At 43.2% G+C, this 14,861-nt stretch overlaps 1 protein-coding gene across 28 annotated transcripts in view; it reads right to left on the bottom strand.

Annotated features, from left to right (window-relative positions):
* RALGAPA2 (Ral GTPase activating protein catalytic subunit alpha 2) overlaps positions 1-10,594 on the bottom strand; it is a 346,879-nt gene extending 336,285 nt beyond the window's left edge. For all 28 annotated transcript variants that reach the window (XR_013535138.1, XR_013535137.1, XM_078371500.1 and 25 more), the window contains exon 1: positions 10,335-10,594. Coding sequence is in view for 23 of the 28 variants with exons in the window: in XM_054255270.2 (XP_054111245.1) it covers positions 10,335-10,440 (106 nt within the window). In the remaining 5 variants the exon portion in view is untranslated. The remainder of the gene's footprint in view (positions 1-10,334) is intronic.
* Positions 10,595-14,861: the final 4,267 nt, after the last annotated feature.

A 14,861-nucleotide genomic window follows, 5' to 3' on the forward strand; every position in this document is an offset into this window, starting at 1 on the left:
GCTTGAACATGGGAGGTGGAGGTTGCAGTGAGTGGAGATTGCACCACTGCACTCCAGCCTGGGTGACAGAGCAAGACTCTGTCTCTAAATAAATTAATAAATAAATAAATAAGCATGGTGCAAAGCCGAAGGCCATTAATGCGAAACAAAAGGTACAAAGTTCTGTGGGAATTCTGAGAAGAGGCATGTTCAGGGCAAAAGGATAAAGAAAGCCCACATGGAAGATATAAAGGGTTGGCGCTGTCTCCTGGAAAAGCTGTAGATGGCGGGATGGACAACACCTTCCAGGGAAAGGGATGGTAGATTAGTTTAGGTTCTCTGAGAAGTAGAGGCCAAGACAGGATGTCTATGCAAGAGATTTATTGGGGAAATGTCCATAAAGGATAAATGGGAAGGAGCTGGTGAAGACAGGGAGAGGATTCAGACCACAATGCAGGTCTGACCCCTGAGAAGGAGAAGCGGTATGAAGGAAGGCTGATTAGGAAGAGTGTCAGATTTTGACACAGTTCTGAGAAGATCTTGGGACAACAGGAAGTCCTTAAGCCAAAGTGGCCCTTCAGAAGTATCTGAAGTGTCCAGGAACGGGCAGCATTAATGCTCCTGCAGTGCTTAGTAATGGGCTAAGAGCTTCCCAAGGGAAGCTCAGCTTTGGCTCAAAATTGGTAGATCCAGGGAGCAGCAGCTGGAGCCATCAGTCAATTGCTCCCCATAGCAGGAGAGGCAGCACATTCTTACGGCTCTCATAGTCAGGCACAAGCAGTGTCACTAGTACCATGCTTGTACTTTCTGGCAGGGTTGAGGGTCAATGAATATGTGTCATCACTTGAAATCAAACACAATATCCACAGGCTCCTGAACTTTACCAAAAGGAATTTTTTAAACCTAACCATAATTGTAATATCAAAATTTGATTACTACTTTGGACAGGCGTGGTGCCTCACGCCCATAATCCCAACACTTTGGCAGGCCAAGGCGTACTAATCACTGGAGGTGAGGATTTCGAGACCATCCTGGCCAACACAGCAAAACCTTGTCTCTACTAAAAATTAGCTGGGCGTGGTGGGACAAACCTGTGATCCCAGCTACTCAGGTGGCTGAGGCATGAGAATTGCTTGAATCCGGGAGGCAGAGGTTGCAGTGAACTGAGATTGCACCTCTGTACTCCAGTCTGCATGACAAAGTGAGACAATAGCTGTGGTTTCAGTTTATAAAACAATACAAAAGACATAAAATGATTATAAAACATTACTTTTCTGAAAATTAAGGCTAAAACCCTGAATTGAAGATTCAAAATGAACTCAGAAACACATCTACTAAGAATCTATATGGTAAATCCTTTAAATGATGTAATTTCTCTAAAATTCCTATTTTAAATTCATCAAATTCTCAATTGCTAGATTTTGCTAGTGGATTCTGGATCCTCTCAGCTGAAAATGTTATTTGTACTGACACATCCAGGAGGCTTCGACTATGTAAAGATAACCTGTATTGGAGACCACCTAAAATACATTTACAAATAGATATTTAATAAATTCCTTTTATAATTAATACAAACTGGTTGCTTAACGTAGCAATTTGGTTAAATGAGGATAGGAGAAGACATTTTGCAAAAGTGTAAACTGCTACATGAATATGAGATATCAACAGAGTTACATCTTACATAGGGTTAAGTCACAAGAAAGGCAAGAGTAGAAAAAAATAAAGCGATCCTTTAACTCTGGAGTCATACCCAGCAGGGGGATTCTCTCACAATGAAAGGCATAAAGGAAAGAAGACTATGGAGGACATGGCAGGTTCCTATGTCCCACCTTAGGTCCACTCTGGGACACGTGGTCACTGAGTGGAAGGGCACACAACATCTGTAATATTTAAAATCATTCTACATAGAAAATCATTCTACATAGATTTTCCTCCTTCTTGGTTAAGTATTTAACGTAAGAGTTAAATACATTTTTGAGTCATTCCCTAAGGAAAAAAAAAGCCTTTCAGATAACAGATGTCCTTTTTTTAGGAGATTATGTGGCACAGAAGAGGGAGCAAGACACATTCAAGTTCTATCAGCACACGAGTGAGAAAACTGGCTCAGCAAATGACTTCACCTCTTACCTTCACAAAGGGGACAGAAGCTATGCTGTGAGAACTCCCTCCACGTCCCCGTCATCCAGCACCCCATTCCTGCTTCCTTCAAGTGGCCTTAGAGGAAGAGGCATCCATCTTGTTAAGCCTGATCTCCCACCCCGGGCTCTCAATCTCACAGCAGATCACACCGTTCTGCATTATTATCCAGCATTTCTTCAATTTCACTGTTTATTAGCTACTTCTGCTATATAAATTCAAATTCCCCCAATTCTAAAAAAATATATAAAAGTCAAATCTCCATACACACAAACACCTCCATCTTAGGTGCTCTTCCAGCTGCAAGACCCAGAAATATGACTCAAGCTAATTAACATGTTACCAGTTCCTACAACTGGGCCGCTCAGGATGGAGCTGGCAAAGACATGGCCAAACTCCTTGGCTCACACCAGGACTCATGGGCTTCCTGTCACCCTTCACCTCTCTGCTGTCCTTCCCTCTGGGTGTGGGATTCAATTTAAGGCACGTGCTCCCCACTTGGTGGGAAAACTAATGCCAGCAGCCCAGACTATGTCTTCAGGTCTTGAATCCCAAAGGAAGGGAACTCTCTTTTCCCAGCATCCATGTTTCAAATCTCAGAGGAGAATGGGATTATCAGACACTTCACCATGGGAAGAAATAGGATTTGGCTCCTTTTCTGCTTAAAACTCTTCACTGGAGTCCCAACATCTACCCACACCACAGGATAAAAGCCACTGTTCACTTTACTCCATGGTGCCACACACCATTACCTTTGCACAAGCTCCTCTCTCTATCCTCATCCCCAATTTGTCCACCAGGTAAAATCTTTTATCCATTATTCAAAACCTATCTCAGACCTACCCTCCCTAAAGAAGCACTGGCTGGTGTCTCCAGGAGGCCTTGCTGCTGTTCCTCCTCTGCATCTGTGTCCACCTCTGTGGTTCCACCACACTCCTCTGTGCCACTCAAAACCCTTATGGTAAATTTCGTTGTTTACATGGCTATTTCTCCTACCAAATCTTAAATCCTGGGCTTGGGCCTTTTTAACCTCTAAATACAGACTTACTTATATCAGACATGCACACAAACACATACACACACTATTAAAACAATGTTTGTGAATTGATTTTTCTTGTTGTTGAGACAGGGTCTCGCTCTGTCACCTAAGTTGGAGTGCACTGGCACAATCAAGGTTCACTGTAGCCTTGACCTCCTGGGCCCAGTGATTCTCCAGCCTCAGCCTCCCAAGGAGCTGTGACCACAGGCACAGGCAATCATACTCAACTAATTTCTTCATTTTTTTGTAGAGAAGGGAATCTCACTATATTGCCCAGGCTGGTACTGAACTTCTGGGCTGATCCTCCCACTTAACTCTTGCAAAGTGCTGGGATTACAGGCATGAGTGTGCCCAGTTTGATTTCTTTTTTTAATTCAAGGACAAGATAGTTGTTTAATACATTATATTAGTTATTCTTAATTTCAAAGAACAGTAATTTATACGCCTTCTTTTTTTAAAAAATTTAAAATTCAAATTGAAACAATTTGCTATTTTGAAAGTAAAATTTTTATTTTCTTTTTTTTCTTCTTTTTTGAGATGCATTCTTACTCTGTCCTCCAGATTGGCGTGCAGTGGCACTATCTCTGCTCACTGCAACCTCTGCCTCCTATGTTCAAGCAATTCTCCTGCCTCGGCCTCCTGAGTAGCTGGGATAACAGGTGCTCACAACCACACCAGGCTTTTTGTATTTTTAGTAGAGACAAGGTTTCACCATGTTGGTCAGGCTGGTCTTGAACTCCTGACATAGTGATTCATCTGCCTCAGCCTCCAAAAGTGCTGGGATTATAGATGTGAGCTACCGTGCCCAGTCAAGTTTCTGTTTTCTAAATAAAAAATTCTCTATAGTTTTATCTTGATACTAAGTTTGGTAACCAAAGATCAGTACTCTAAACACCTGGTAAAAGTAATATGCCTGTCCACAAATAAAGTACTTAGAAAATAAAATTCCAAATTCTAAAAGTTTACAGCAAAATATTCTAGACCTACCAATTATCTGCCTTCTCAGAGTATCTTCAACAAAACATCTGAGCTCAGACATTTACACTGTGTTCACTTCTCTCACATCAGAAGTCTAGACAAGCTCAAGCCTTACAGGGAGAGATGGTGTATTTGCACTACATATATGTGTCCAAAGTTCCTTTTACCTTCCAGAGGTCATAAATGTAATTGATGAAAAAATAGCAAAGGAAGCATTACAACAAAATCACTTTGTACCAAACTAGGTCAACTCAGAGAGACCATACTAAGACTGCCTGAAGAGTCTGGAATTACACCTCCCAGCTTTGTTCTAGTTGTAGAATGTCCACGTGGCATTCATGTCCACGCAAATATTTATCACCTACTAGGCCTGCCAAGGTTACAGAGAGGGCAATGAACACTAAAACACAGAGGAGACTGTTTATCTTCTGCCCATGCTCAAATCAAATATGATAATCCCAAGTCTCCCTAGAAGAATGCAGAAAAATGGACCAGAAAGAGAGAAGCAAACGTCACAACAACATTTTTGGGAGGCATGCAAAAACTGCTGGGGTTTTGTTTCTATGTTATCACTCATTCTGGTGGATAAATATATTTCTGATATGTAGATTTTCTTTTGAATCGGATAACTAGCAAAAGCACAATATGGCCTTCATAATAACATGAGTCTCAGCTTTCCCACTTGCTGGTAGTCAAGTAGCGATCCTCACTGAGCTTCAGTTTCGTCAGCTGCGGATAGGAACACTTCCTCTGACACATTTGCAAAAAGATTCAATGAGGTCATGATGATAATAACCAATAAAGCTAAACATATGATAGCATTCTATCATTTCATTAAGGTACAGATCCCATGTCCCACAACCCCCACAGACATGCCACTTGGATCTTGCCTTTTCTTAAACTCAGCATGTAGAACACCAAACTCGTCTTCCCCATCCTAGGCCAGGATCCCTTCCCAACAATTCTCACTCTGTACATGACACTCCTATTATCCCAAATACCTACCACCGATTACCAAATTATAAAAAGGTGTTTATTGCTAGTCAGACCACAGTGAAAATGGTAACCTCAATCCTTGCTGCTGACAGGGTCAATACAGCAACACTAGGAAAGCATTGTGAATCAAGTCATCAGATGTTCAAACCCAGCAATCTTACTTCAATAAAATCTATATTAAGGAAATATAGAAGAAGCTGTTTCCCAAGATGTTTACTACAGTATTATTTCTATTAGGAAAAGGGAAGGAAGAAAAAAAAGGAAAGAAAGAAGGAGAGAAAAGAAAACAATTTCACAATTTTATAATCCAGGAAATGGTAGGCTAAATTACAGGACATGGTCTCAACAAACGTTTGTACTTAAAAATGTGAGGAACAAAACATGAAAAATACTATGATAAAAGACAACATTTAAAACTGTAAGTCAATTTGTTCCTACTTACAGCAACAGATTCACAAAAGGAAATATACCACAACGTTATGTTTTGCTCTGTTTGTATACAGATCATTTGTGAGAGACTTTTCTCCCCTCTGATCCAAACCCAAGTTGCTTAATATGACCTGAGTTTGGCTTGTGATTCCCCAGTCAGCCTCAGCTTCTGCTTTTCAGGCTGCTGTTCCACTCCTTCCCCAGGACCCTCCCCTACCCCTGGCCTATGCAGGACACTGTGGACATCCTCTGGGCAAGGTTCCTCAGTGCCCAACACCACACCTCACTACTGCCCCACTGCACACAGTGAAAGGTTGGTTTCCTCACCCTTCTGTATTATTGCCACGTTACTTCCACCACCAGTTCTTCCACCTTCCCTGGGTTGGAATTGCCCTTCCCCTCTACTTTCCCACATTCTAACCTCGCTCCGTCCAGTGTGCAGCCACTAGTGACATGGTTAATCAGCGCTTGAAACACAGCTAGTGTGAATGGATACGTGCTCTAAGTATACAATATACACTGAATTTCAAAAACTTCATATGAAAAAAATGATGTAAAAAATGCTGACAGCATTTTATATTGTTTACCTGCAGATATAATATATATTATACATGGAATTAAATAAAATGCACTACTAAAGTTAATTTCACCTGATTCTTTTTACTTTTTAACATGTCATTAAAAAAGATTAAAATTGCACATGTGGTTCACATTATATTTCTATTGGACAGAACTAATCTAACCATTCTTTGGAGCCCAACATAAGTAAAACCTTGATTTGATTTTGCAGTGTCCCTAGCCAGATCTCACCTGGAATTGTAACAATCCCCATATGTTAAGGGCGGAGCCAGGTAGAGATAACTGAATCATGAGGGTGGCTTCCCCCATACTGTTCTCATGGTAGGTAGTAAGTCTCACCAGATCTGATGGTTGTATAAACGGGAGTTTCCTGCACAAGCCTCCCGCCTGACACCATGTAAGACACGATTTTGCTTCTCATTCGCCTTCTGCCACGACTGTGAGCCCTCCCGAGGCACGTGGAACTGTGAGTCAATTAAACCTTTTTCCTTTATAAATTACCCAGTCTTGGGCATGTCTTTATTAGTACCATGAGAACAGACTACTACAAACCTCCTTAAAGATGCCCTTATTTTTGTGACATTCCTAACGATCTCTTTTGTTCTTTGGAATCCTATAACGGAGTCTACCATATACCTGACCATCTAATTATATAACACACCACACGTTTACTGTCATTTTGTATCTTCCTCATTATATCCATACCATTTCTATATCCTAATTTGGGACTCACAGTAAGCACTCAAGTTTTAATTAGACACGGAATCTGGCCAGGCATGGTGGCTCATGCTGTTAAGCCCAGCATGAGGCTTTGGGAGGCTGAAGTGGGAGGATTGCCTGAGTCTGTGGGTTCAAGACCAGCCTCAGCAACATGTCAAAACCCCATCTCTCCAAAATATACAAAAATCTGGCTGGGCATGGTGGCTCACACCTGTAATCTCAGCACTTTGGGAAGCCAAGGTGGGCAGATCACCTGAAGCCAGGAGTTCAAGACCAGCCTGGCCAACACGGTGAAACCCCATCTCTACTAAAAGTACAAAAATTAGCCAGGCATGGTGTACACACCTGTAATCCCAGCTGCTCAGGAGGCTGAAGGCATGAGAATCGCTTGCACCTAGGAGGCAGAGGTTGCAGTGAGCCAAGATTGCACAATGCACTCCAGCCAGAGTGTCAGAGTGAGACTCCATCTCAAAAAAAAGAAAAAAAAAATTAGCCTAGTGTGGTGGTGCGTGCCTGTAGTCCCAGCCACTCTGGGGGCTAAGGCGGGAGGATTACTTGAGCCAAGGAGATCGAGGCTGCAGCAAGCCAAGATCAAGCTACCTGCACTCCAGCCTGGACAACAGGCAAGACCCTTTCCAAAAAAAAGAAAAGAAATGGAATCTTTGCTGGAGCAATATGGTAATACACAGGGTTTTCTGGTTTTTGTTTTGTCAACCGTGTAGGGAGAACTAGAAGTCACAGAACTTAACAGCTCTTTGCTTCTCTAATGTAACAGAAGTAAATCGTTCGCTACCTGGCTGTGCCTCAGTTTACCCCTCTGTAAAATAAAGTTAATCCTATCAGACCAGTCTAAATATATAGCCAGGCCAAAGTATCAACGTCCAAACTGGAGCTATTGCCATGACACTAAGAAATACTCTACTTCCACAGCTAATTTTATATTTCTCAGTCAATCGTTTTAAATACAGACTACTTTTTAGGAAAAGAGAACACATACATCACTATTATAAAGAAAGAAAGAAAAGAGAAAATTACCTTTCAAAATACTTGTCCTATCCTATTACTGAACTGTTAAAGGCCCACTTCAAGCTGAAGTCATTTATACATCACACTCACAATAATCCTTTAAAAGGCAGATATTACCATGCCCATTTACAAAGCAAAGAAACTAAGGTTCAAAACAGGCTACGTGACCAGCACAAGTCACACAGCTGCAGGTGGCCAGGACAGACTGCAAATACCCGAGTCAGTGGCATAATCTTCGTATACTTTAAAAAAATCTTTATTATTACTTGAAGATAAAATATATAAAAAGCAAAAGTGTTACATAAATACACACATAAAAACACAATAGTAATTACCATTCATTTCCTTCAAATACTTTCCTTGATCTTGGCTTCACTCCTATCTTTCAGTTCAAACGGCCTTTGTTTTCTAAGCAGACTTTTTTTTTTTTGAGTAGCAATCAAATAGGATGTGTGATTCGGTAGGAACTAGTGCATTAATGGACTATACTTTCAAGTCTTTAAATCACAATAGTAAGTGAAAGTTTACACTAAATATTATGACTAGAACTCCTCAGACACATTTTTACAAAAATCTAGTGGCTGCAAAGATCACAGTAATATACAAAGCAAACTGGGCCACTCCATAAATAAGGATATCAACAAAAAACATACACCTAAGGAAATATCAAAGGATCTCTCCATGTTACAAAAACGAGGTCATGATGAGTTCAGTGAAATTGTAAAAGAAAGTTCCCTAAAATAAGACTTACACCTTAGAGTGCAACTACAGTTACACAAATTTGAAAAGAATCAACTTTCTCAGAATGGGAACAATTACTGTAGGCTAAGAAATAACACGTTCTGGGTTTACTTGATTCTCCTTTCATAAAATGTAGCCAACTTAATCTTGCAGACTTCAACAAACAAAAGTTTAAATGCCAAAGGACAGAAAAAGTCTAACAATATCAAATGCTTTAAAACACAGCTCAACTCTCCTTTATCAAAAATGTCCCTGCAGTAGGTATTGATCAGTCACTAGCAGGAACTCCACACAATGCAACCTGTGTGTTGTGCAACCTGTGCGTGCACTGTACTTTACTACAGGAAGTAGAAGAAAATTCAGTTTACCAAGAACACCACACTTCACTCTCAAAAGTCTTGAAAACGAATCCCTGTCACAGTAACTAATTTACATTTCATTTCAAACTGAACAAGTGTAACCTCAAGGAATGTGAGATTGTGAGCAACTTCACTTGGCAAAATCAGGTGTGGTTTGGTTTGACTTGGGTTCTTTTCCCCCTCAGAGGTAGAATATAAATAGAAATAATAAGCAACTTCTAATCTCATGAACAAGAGCTTTATTTAAAATCCTCACACGGTAATTAATCATTTTATGCCATATTTTTTCAAGTGACAGACACATTAGCACGAGATGACTTTCATGAATTTCAGGACCAAATGACACCTAGAAGAAACATAAGGTGTTCTTTCCTTCGCCACCAAATACACAGGCCAGTCTGTCTGTAGACAGCAGAGTGCTTTAATCCTAAACATAAGTTAAGATTTTGGAGACAAAAAAATACAGAAAACAAAACACAGCCTAGGCAAACCAGCTACAGATCACATGCAGCAGGTGACAGGAAGCCTTGTGGACACCTCACACCCACAGGGGTGAGCGCCATCACAGGTCAACTCCAGGCCCACCTGAGCTCCTCAGAATCGCCACCCCGCAGGCCAGAAACCAGAAGATGGCAGACACCATCACTGTTATGCTAGTCATAAAGGAGAAGCAGCCTCCCTGAACCCAAGAAAACCACCCCTCTCTCCAAGCAGGAAGAGGAGGTCCCTTCACACCAAGGACACGAAGAAACTGAAGCAGCCAGACCCAAAATAAAAATTAAATTTAAAAAGCACCATGGGAAGAGAGATGACAAATCTGTGCTGGGACCACTTGGATTCTCAGTCTATTTCGGGTCTCACACTGAAAAGTAAAAATAAAATTTAAAAGGGGGCTGACAGAGATAAGAGTCCAATCAGGTCTGTGCTGGGTCCACTTGTGGTCTCGGTCTACTTAGACTCTCAGACTCAAAAATAACATTTTAAAAATGAAAGGCGGAGATGACAGTTCAATGTGTGCGCGTGATGATCACTTGGGATTCAGTGCACTTGCTGGGAGGCGAGGGGACAGGTACCTCTGCACCCGGCCTCCAGGTTCCTCGGGAGGGCAGGCGCCCAGCGAGAGTCTGGGGTAAGTTTAACTCGAGGGCGACAGAGCAGTGCCCGAGGGCCAGGCTGCGGCTTTCCGGGAAACAAAGCCCCTGGGGTCCAAACCGAGACCTAGGGAAGAGGGTCGGACGCCCACCCATCCTCCTCCCCAGCCTCCCAGCCACCGACCCCCGCACAGACGGGCGCCCTCCTGACAGGTACCCCTAACCCAGCGCCCTGACCCCCGCGCCCGGCGCCCGCCTCACCCAGCAGCGCCCGCAGGTGCTTCAGGCGGGTCAGCACGTCCTTCTTCGGGTCCAGCACCTTCTGGGTGGACTTCTTCACATCCCCGTGGCTCCTTCGGGAAAACATCCCGCGGTAGGAAGCCCGGGCCCCGCCGGCGGGGCAGGAGACGCCGGCGCCACACGAATCAAAGCATAGGGTCGAGGCCGGCGCGTGTCGCGCGGGCCACTCACTGCCCCCAGCCCGGCTGCCGCCACCGCCGCCGCTTCAGCTGCCGCTCCAGGAAGGAGGGGCGGGCCGGTCACGGTGAGGGGCGGGGCAGGAAGGCGGTGTCGACGCGGAACCAAAGGCCCCGCCCCGCGGGAGGCGCCGGCCGGCCCCTTGGGCGCTACGCACGCGCGCACAGCCAGGACTCGCCTCGTGGGACACTAGCCTGTCCGCGCCAAAGCCTAGCGAGGACGCGCCCGGAGCGCCGAGAAGGCTCCTCGAATCACAAAGGACCTTTCCTCCTGTAAGCATTGTACTACAAGTCCCGAGATGCACCGCGAGAGAGTCCTCCAATCAGGCTGGCGGCCTTTGGCACGATGGGAGTCAATGGGCCGTCACTGGGCACGTCGCCCCGCCCTGCCGCGGGCCGCAGGCGCTCCTGGGAAATGAAGTTCTCCCGCAGGCGACCCGCTGCGACCTCCTTTCCTGGGTCGCAGAGGCGCAGGGCGGCATCCGCTGGTCCCCTGCCCTGGCAGCCTAGAGCGCCTGTAGCTTCATTCTCCCTCTTGCGTGCCCACCACGTTTCTTCTAGTGCAACATGAAACACACACACACATACACACACATCTCAGTAAGAAAAGTGTCAAGGCTTTTCAAATGCAAACTATTTTTAGGTTTAGCTTCTGGATTCACACCAGGGAGCGAGTTGAAGCCCCTCGGACCGTGCCAAAATCGCAGCTCTAATTTCACACTAAAATGAGTGGCTTTGGCACTAGGGAAGAGCGTTTCCCGGTGAAGAGTCCAGCCGACCCCTTGGTTCCTGGAATCCAGCCTTACTTGGGGTATGGAGGTCGCTGCCTCCGAAGGCTCCTTGGGATCTTGCCTCTTTGTAGTAAGGGCGCATTCTCTGTGTTGTGCAAGGCCACATGGCGATACAGTAGCATAACCAGAAATAGAACCTGAGGGATCTGACTCAGGCCTATATACTTTTTAAAGCCAGGCACCTATTCCCTAGGGCAAGACTTTTAAACTGGAAGATGGTCAGGAATTGCACTGTAGGGCTGTAGGATTGTATAGTGGCACCCGGATCTTGCAAGTTTTGACATCGTTTCAGCTTTTACAGTAAGTATTTGAGGTAGAATCACAACTGTCTTTTTCTCCTCTGGCTGAACTGTAACTTGAGGGAAGTGCCAAGGATTTATACGCCTTTGTATCCCCATCCCTGAGCACAGTATTTGGCCTGTAGAGGAACTCAATAAAAGTTCATTAAATGCAATGGAATAAAAAGCTAAAATAGTCCTACATATTTCAACCAGGCAGGCAAAAAAAAAAAAGAAAAAAAAATCACGGCTTTAGAGCATCTCTCTATTTTTAGACTTGTGTAATATTCCTCTGTTTGGACACATTCATACAAAGGAATATTACTCAGCAATAAAAAAGAACAGACTACTGATGAACGTTATAACACGGATCACTCTCAGACCCAGAGATGAAAGCCCCATGCTCGAGATGATGGCAGAGCTGCCCTACCAGCCTGAGTCCCCAGATGACAACACAAACCTTCGAAAGTGTTACAAGAGAGTGAAATAATGTTTTATCTTAAGCCATTTTGAGAGTCATTGTTACAGCAGCTGAGCTTGTACCTGATTACAGAGAGTAAATCACAATGTTCACTACCCATTCCTGTAAGAGAAGATACCTTTCTTTACACTGACTGAAAAAACAGAATATACTTGTCTTAGGGAATTCCATTTTTTGTTGCCAAGCAAGCTGTCATCATCATCAAACATTTATTGAGCACCTGCAATATGTAAGGCATGATTCTAAACCTTGGAGATAAAAGATGTATAAGGCAGATCCTCCTGACCTCCAGTGCTTCCAATCCAGTTCAGCAGGCTGAACGATTAGATACATGTGGGAATAAATGATAGTGTACAGTGAACATGTGACACTGTCAAGGTTGATGATACCAGAAACAGGCATCTGTGCATATAGATTCATCTCACCCATCATATCTAGCCTTTACCCAGTAGTGAAAATGTAGAACTCCAAATCTTCTCTTAAAAGGGAAGAAACATGTAGTATCATTATCTTGGTGCTTTTTCACCCACAGGCATATACCATATGGCTCTTCTTATTTCCTGTTGTTCTTTCTAAACTCGTTCCTGCTGGACTGTGAACTCCGTGAGGGCTTTACTTGCTTTGTACTGAATTCTTGGTCCCTGGAGTTACAGAGTGCCAAGTGTTTTGCAGACGTTACGTGCTGTTGAATAAATGACCTACAGTAATCAGTAAATAAGGATAATGAGATCAAAAGTTTAAAACTTGCAATGCAAATTAAAACTACTCTAAAATACCATTTGAATCAGAAAAAAACCAAAAACTTCCACACAGACAAGGTTTGACAACACACTCTGGGCGCAAAGCTAGAGAAAACGTGGGTGGTAGAAGTGTTACATGATACAACTATGGAAGTAAATTTGGCAAAAATAAATATTTGTTCTTTGACCCAGAATTTATCTTTTTTTATTTTTATTTATTTTGTTTTTTGAGATGAAATCTGGCTGCGTCACCTAAGCTGGAATGTGGTGGTGCCATCTCGGCTCACTGCAACCTCTGCCTCCCAGGTTCAAGCAATTCTCCTGCCTCAGCCTCCTGAGTAGCTGGGATTACAGGCGTGCGACACCATGCCCAGATAATTTTTTTGTATTTTTAGTAGAGACGCGGTTTCATCATGTTGGCCAGGCTGGTCTTGAACACTTGACCTCAGGTTATCCATGGGCCTTGGCCTCCCAAAGTTTTTTATTGTTGTCGTTTGTTTGTTTTTTGAGACAGTCTTGCTCTGTCCCCCATGCTGGAGTGCAGTGGTACGATTCCAGCTCGCTGCAACTTCTGCCTCCCAGGTTCAAGCAAATCTACCTCAGCCTTCCAAGTAGCTGAGATTACAGGTGCCCACCAACATGACTGGCTAATTTTTCTATTTTCAGTAGAGACAGGGTTTCACCATGTTGACCAGGCTGGTCTCAGACGCCTGACCTCAAGTGATCCACAGGCCTTGGCCTCCCAAAATGCTAGGATTACAGGCGTGAGCCACCACTCAGCCAGAATTTCTACTTCTAAGAATCTACTCTGCAGATATTCAGATATATAACACTGGAAGGATTTAAAAAATAAAAGAAACCCTAACATGAATGCCTACTCAAATGGGATGGAGGATGAGGTGGAAAGGAATCAGTGTCTTCACTGAGTATACTGTTTTATATTTTTTCACTTTTAAATCATATAAATGTTTTGCATATTCAAAAATTAAAGCAGAAAAAGACAAACCTGAAAATCAAAACTATGTAAAAAAAAAAAAAAAAAAAAAACAACCCAACAATATATATAATTGGTAGCATAACTCTATGGAGAAATAAATATAAAACCATGTATGGAAGTTTATTCCTTTCAGCACTATTTATAACAGCCAATGTAGTGGGTTTAACAGTGCCCACCCTTCCCCCAAAATGATATGTCTGTGTCTTAATCCCTGAAGACTGTAACTGAGACTTTATTTGGCAAAAGGGTCTTTGCAGATAAAATAATATCCTGGGTTATGTGGGTAGACCCTAAATCCAACGACAAATGTCCTCGTAAGAAACGAAAGAAGTGAAAACATAGAAACAAAGGAGAAGGCCTCAAGACGACCAAGGTAGAGGTTGAGGTTTTGGAGCCACAACGAAAAGACCCCTAAAGCCAAGAGACACTGGAAGAGGCAAGAAAGGATTCTCCCCCAGAGTCTTCCAGAGGAAGTCCAACACCTTGGTTTCAGACTTCAGGATTCCAGAACTGTGAGAAAATAAATTTCTGTTGTTTTAAGTTACCCAATTTTTGGTAATCTGTTGTAGCCACCTTAGAAAACGACCACTACCAGATACTAGAGAGAACGCCGTGACCGCCAGCATGTGACTAGACGTGATATTTATATGCACACACTTCTATAAGTGACTAATTTATTCCAGTTCATCCACACAGTATAGCGCTATGGAGTACTATGCTGCTGTTTAAAAATAATGAGAAAATTTCCTGTGTACTGATTTGCCCTAATCTTCCAGATACGTTGTTAAATATAAAAGGAACAGAATATTAAATTTTTTTTTTTTTAGACGGAGTTTCGCTCTTGTTACCCAGGCTGGAGTGCAATGGCGCGATCTCGGCTCAACGCAACCTCCGCCTCCTGGGTTCAGGCAATTCTCCTGCCTCAGCCTCCTGAGTAGCTGGGATTACAGGCACGCGCCACCGTGCCCAGCTAATTTTTGGTATATTTAGTAGAGACGGGGTTTCACCATGTTGACCAGGATGGT

The sequence above is a fragment of the Callithrix jacchus genome, chromosome 5 (assembly GCF_049354715.1).
Source record: "Callithrix jacchus isolate 240 chromosome 5, calJac240_pri, whole genome shotgun sequence".
NCBI classification, from domain to species: Eukaryota; Metazoa; Chordata; class Mammalia; order Primates; family Cebidae; genus Callithrix; species Callithrix jacchus.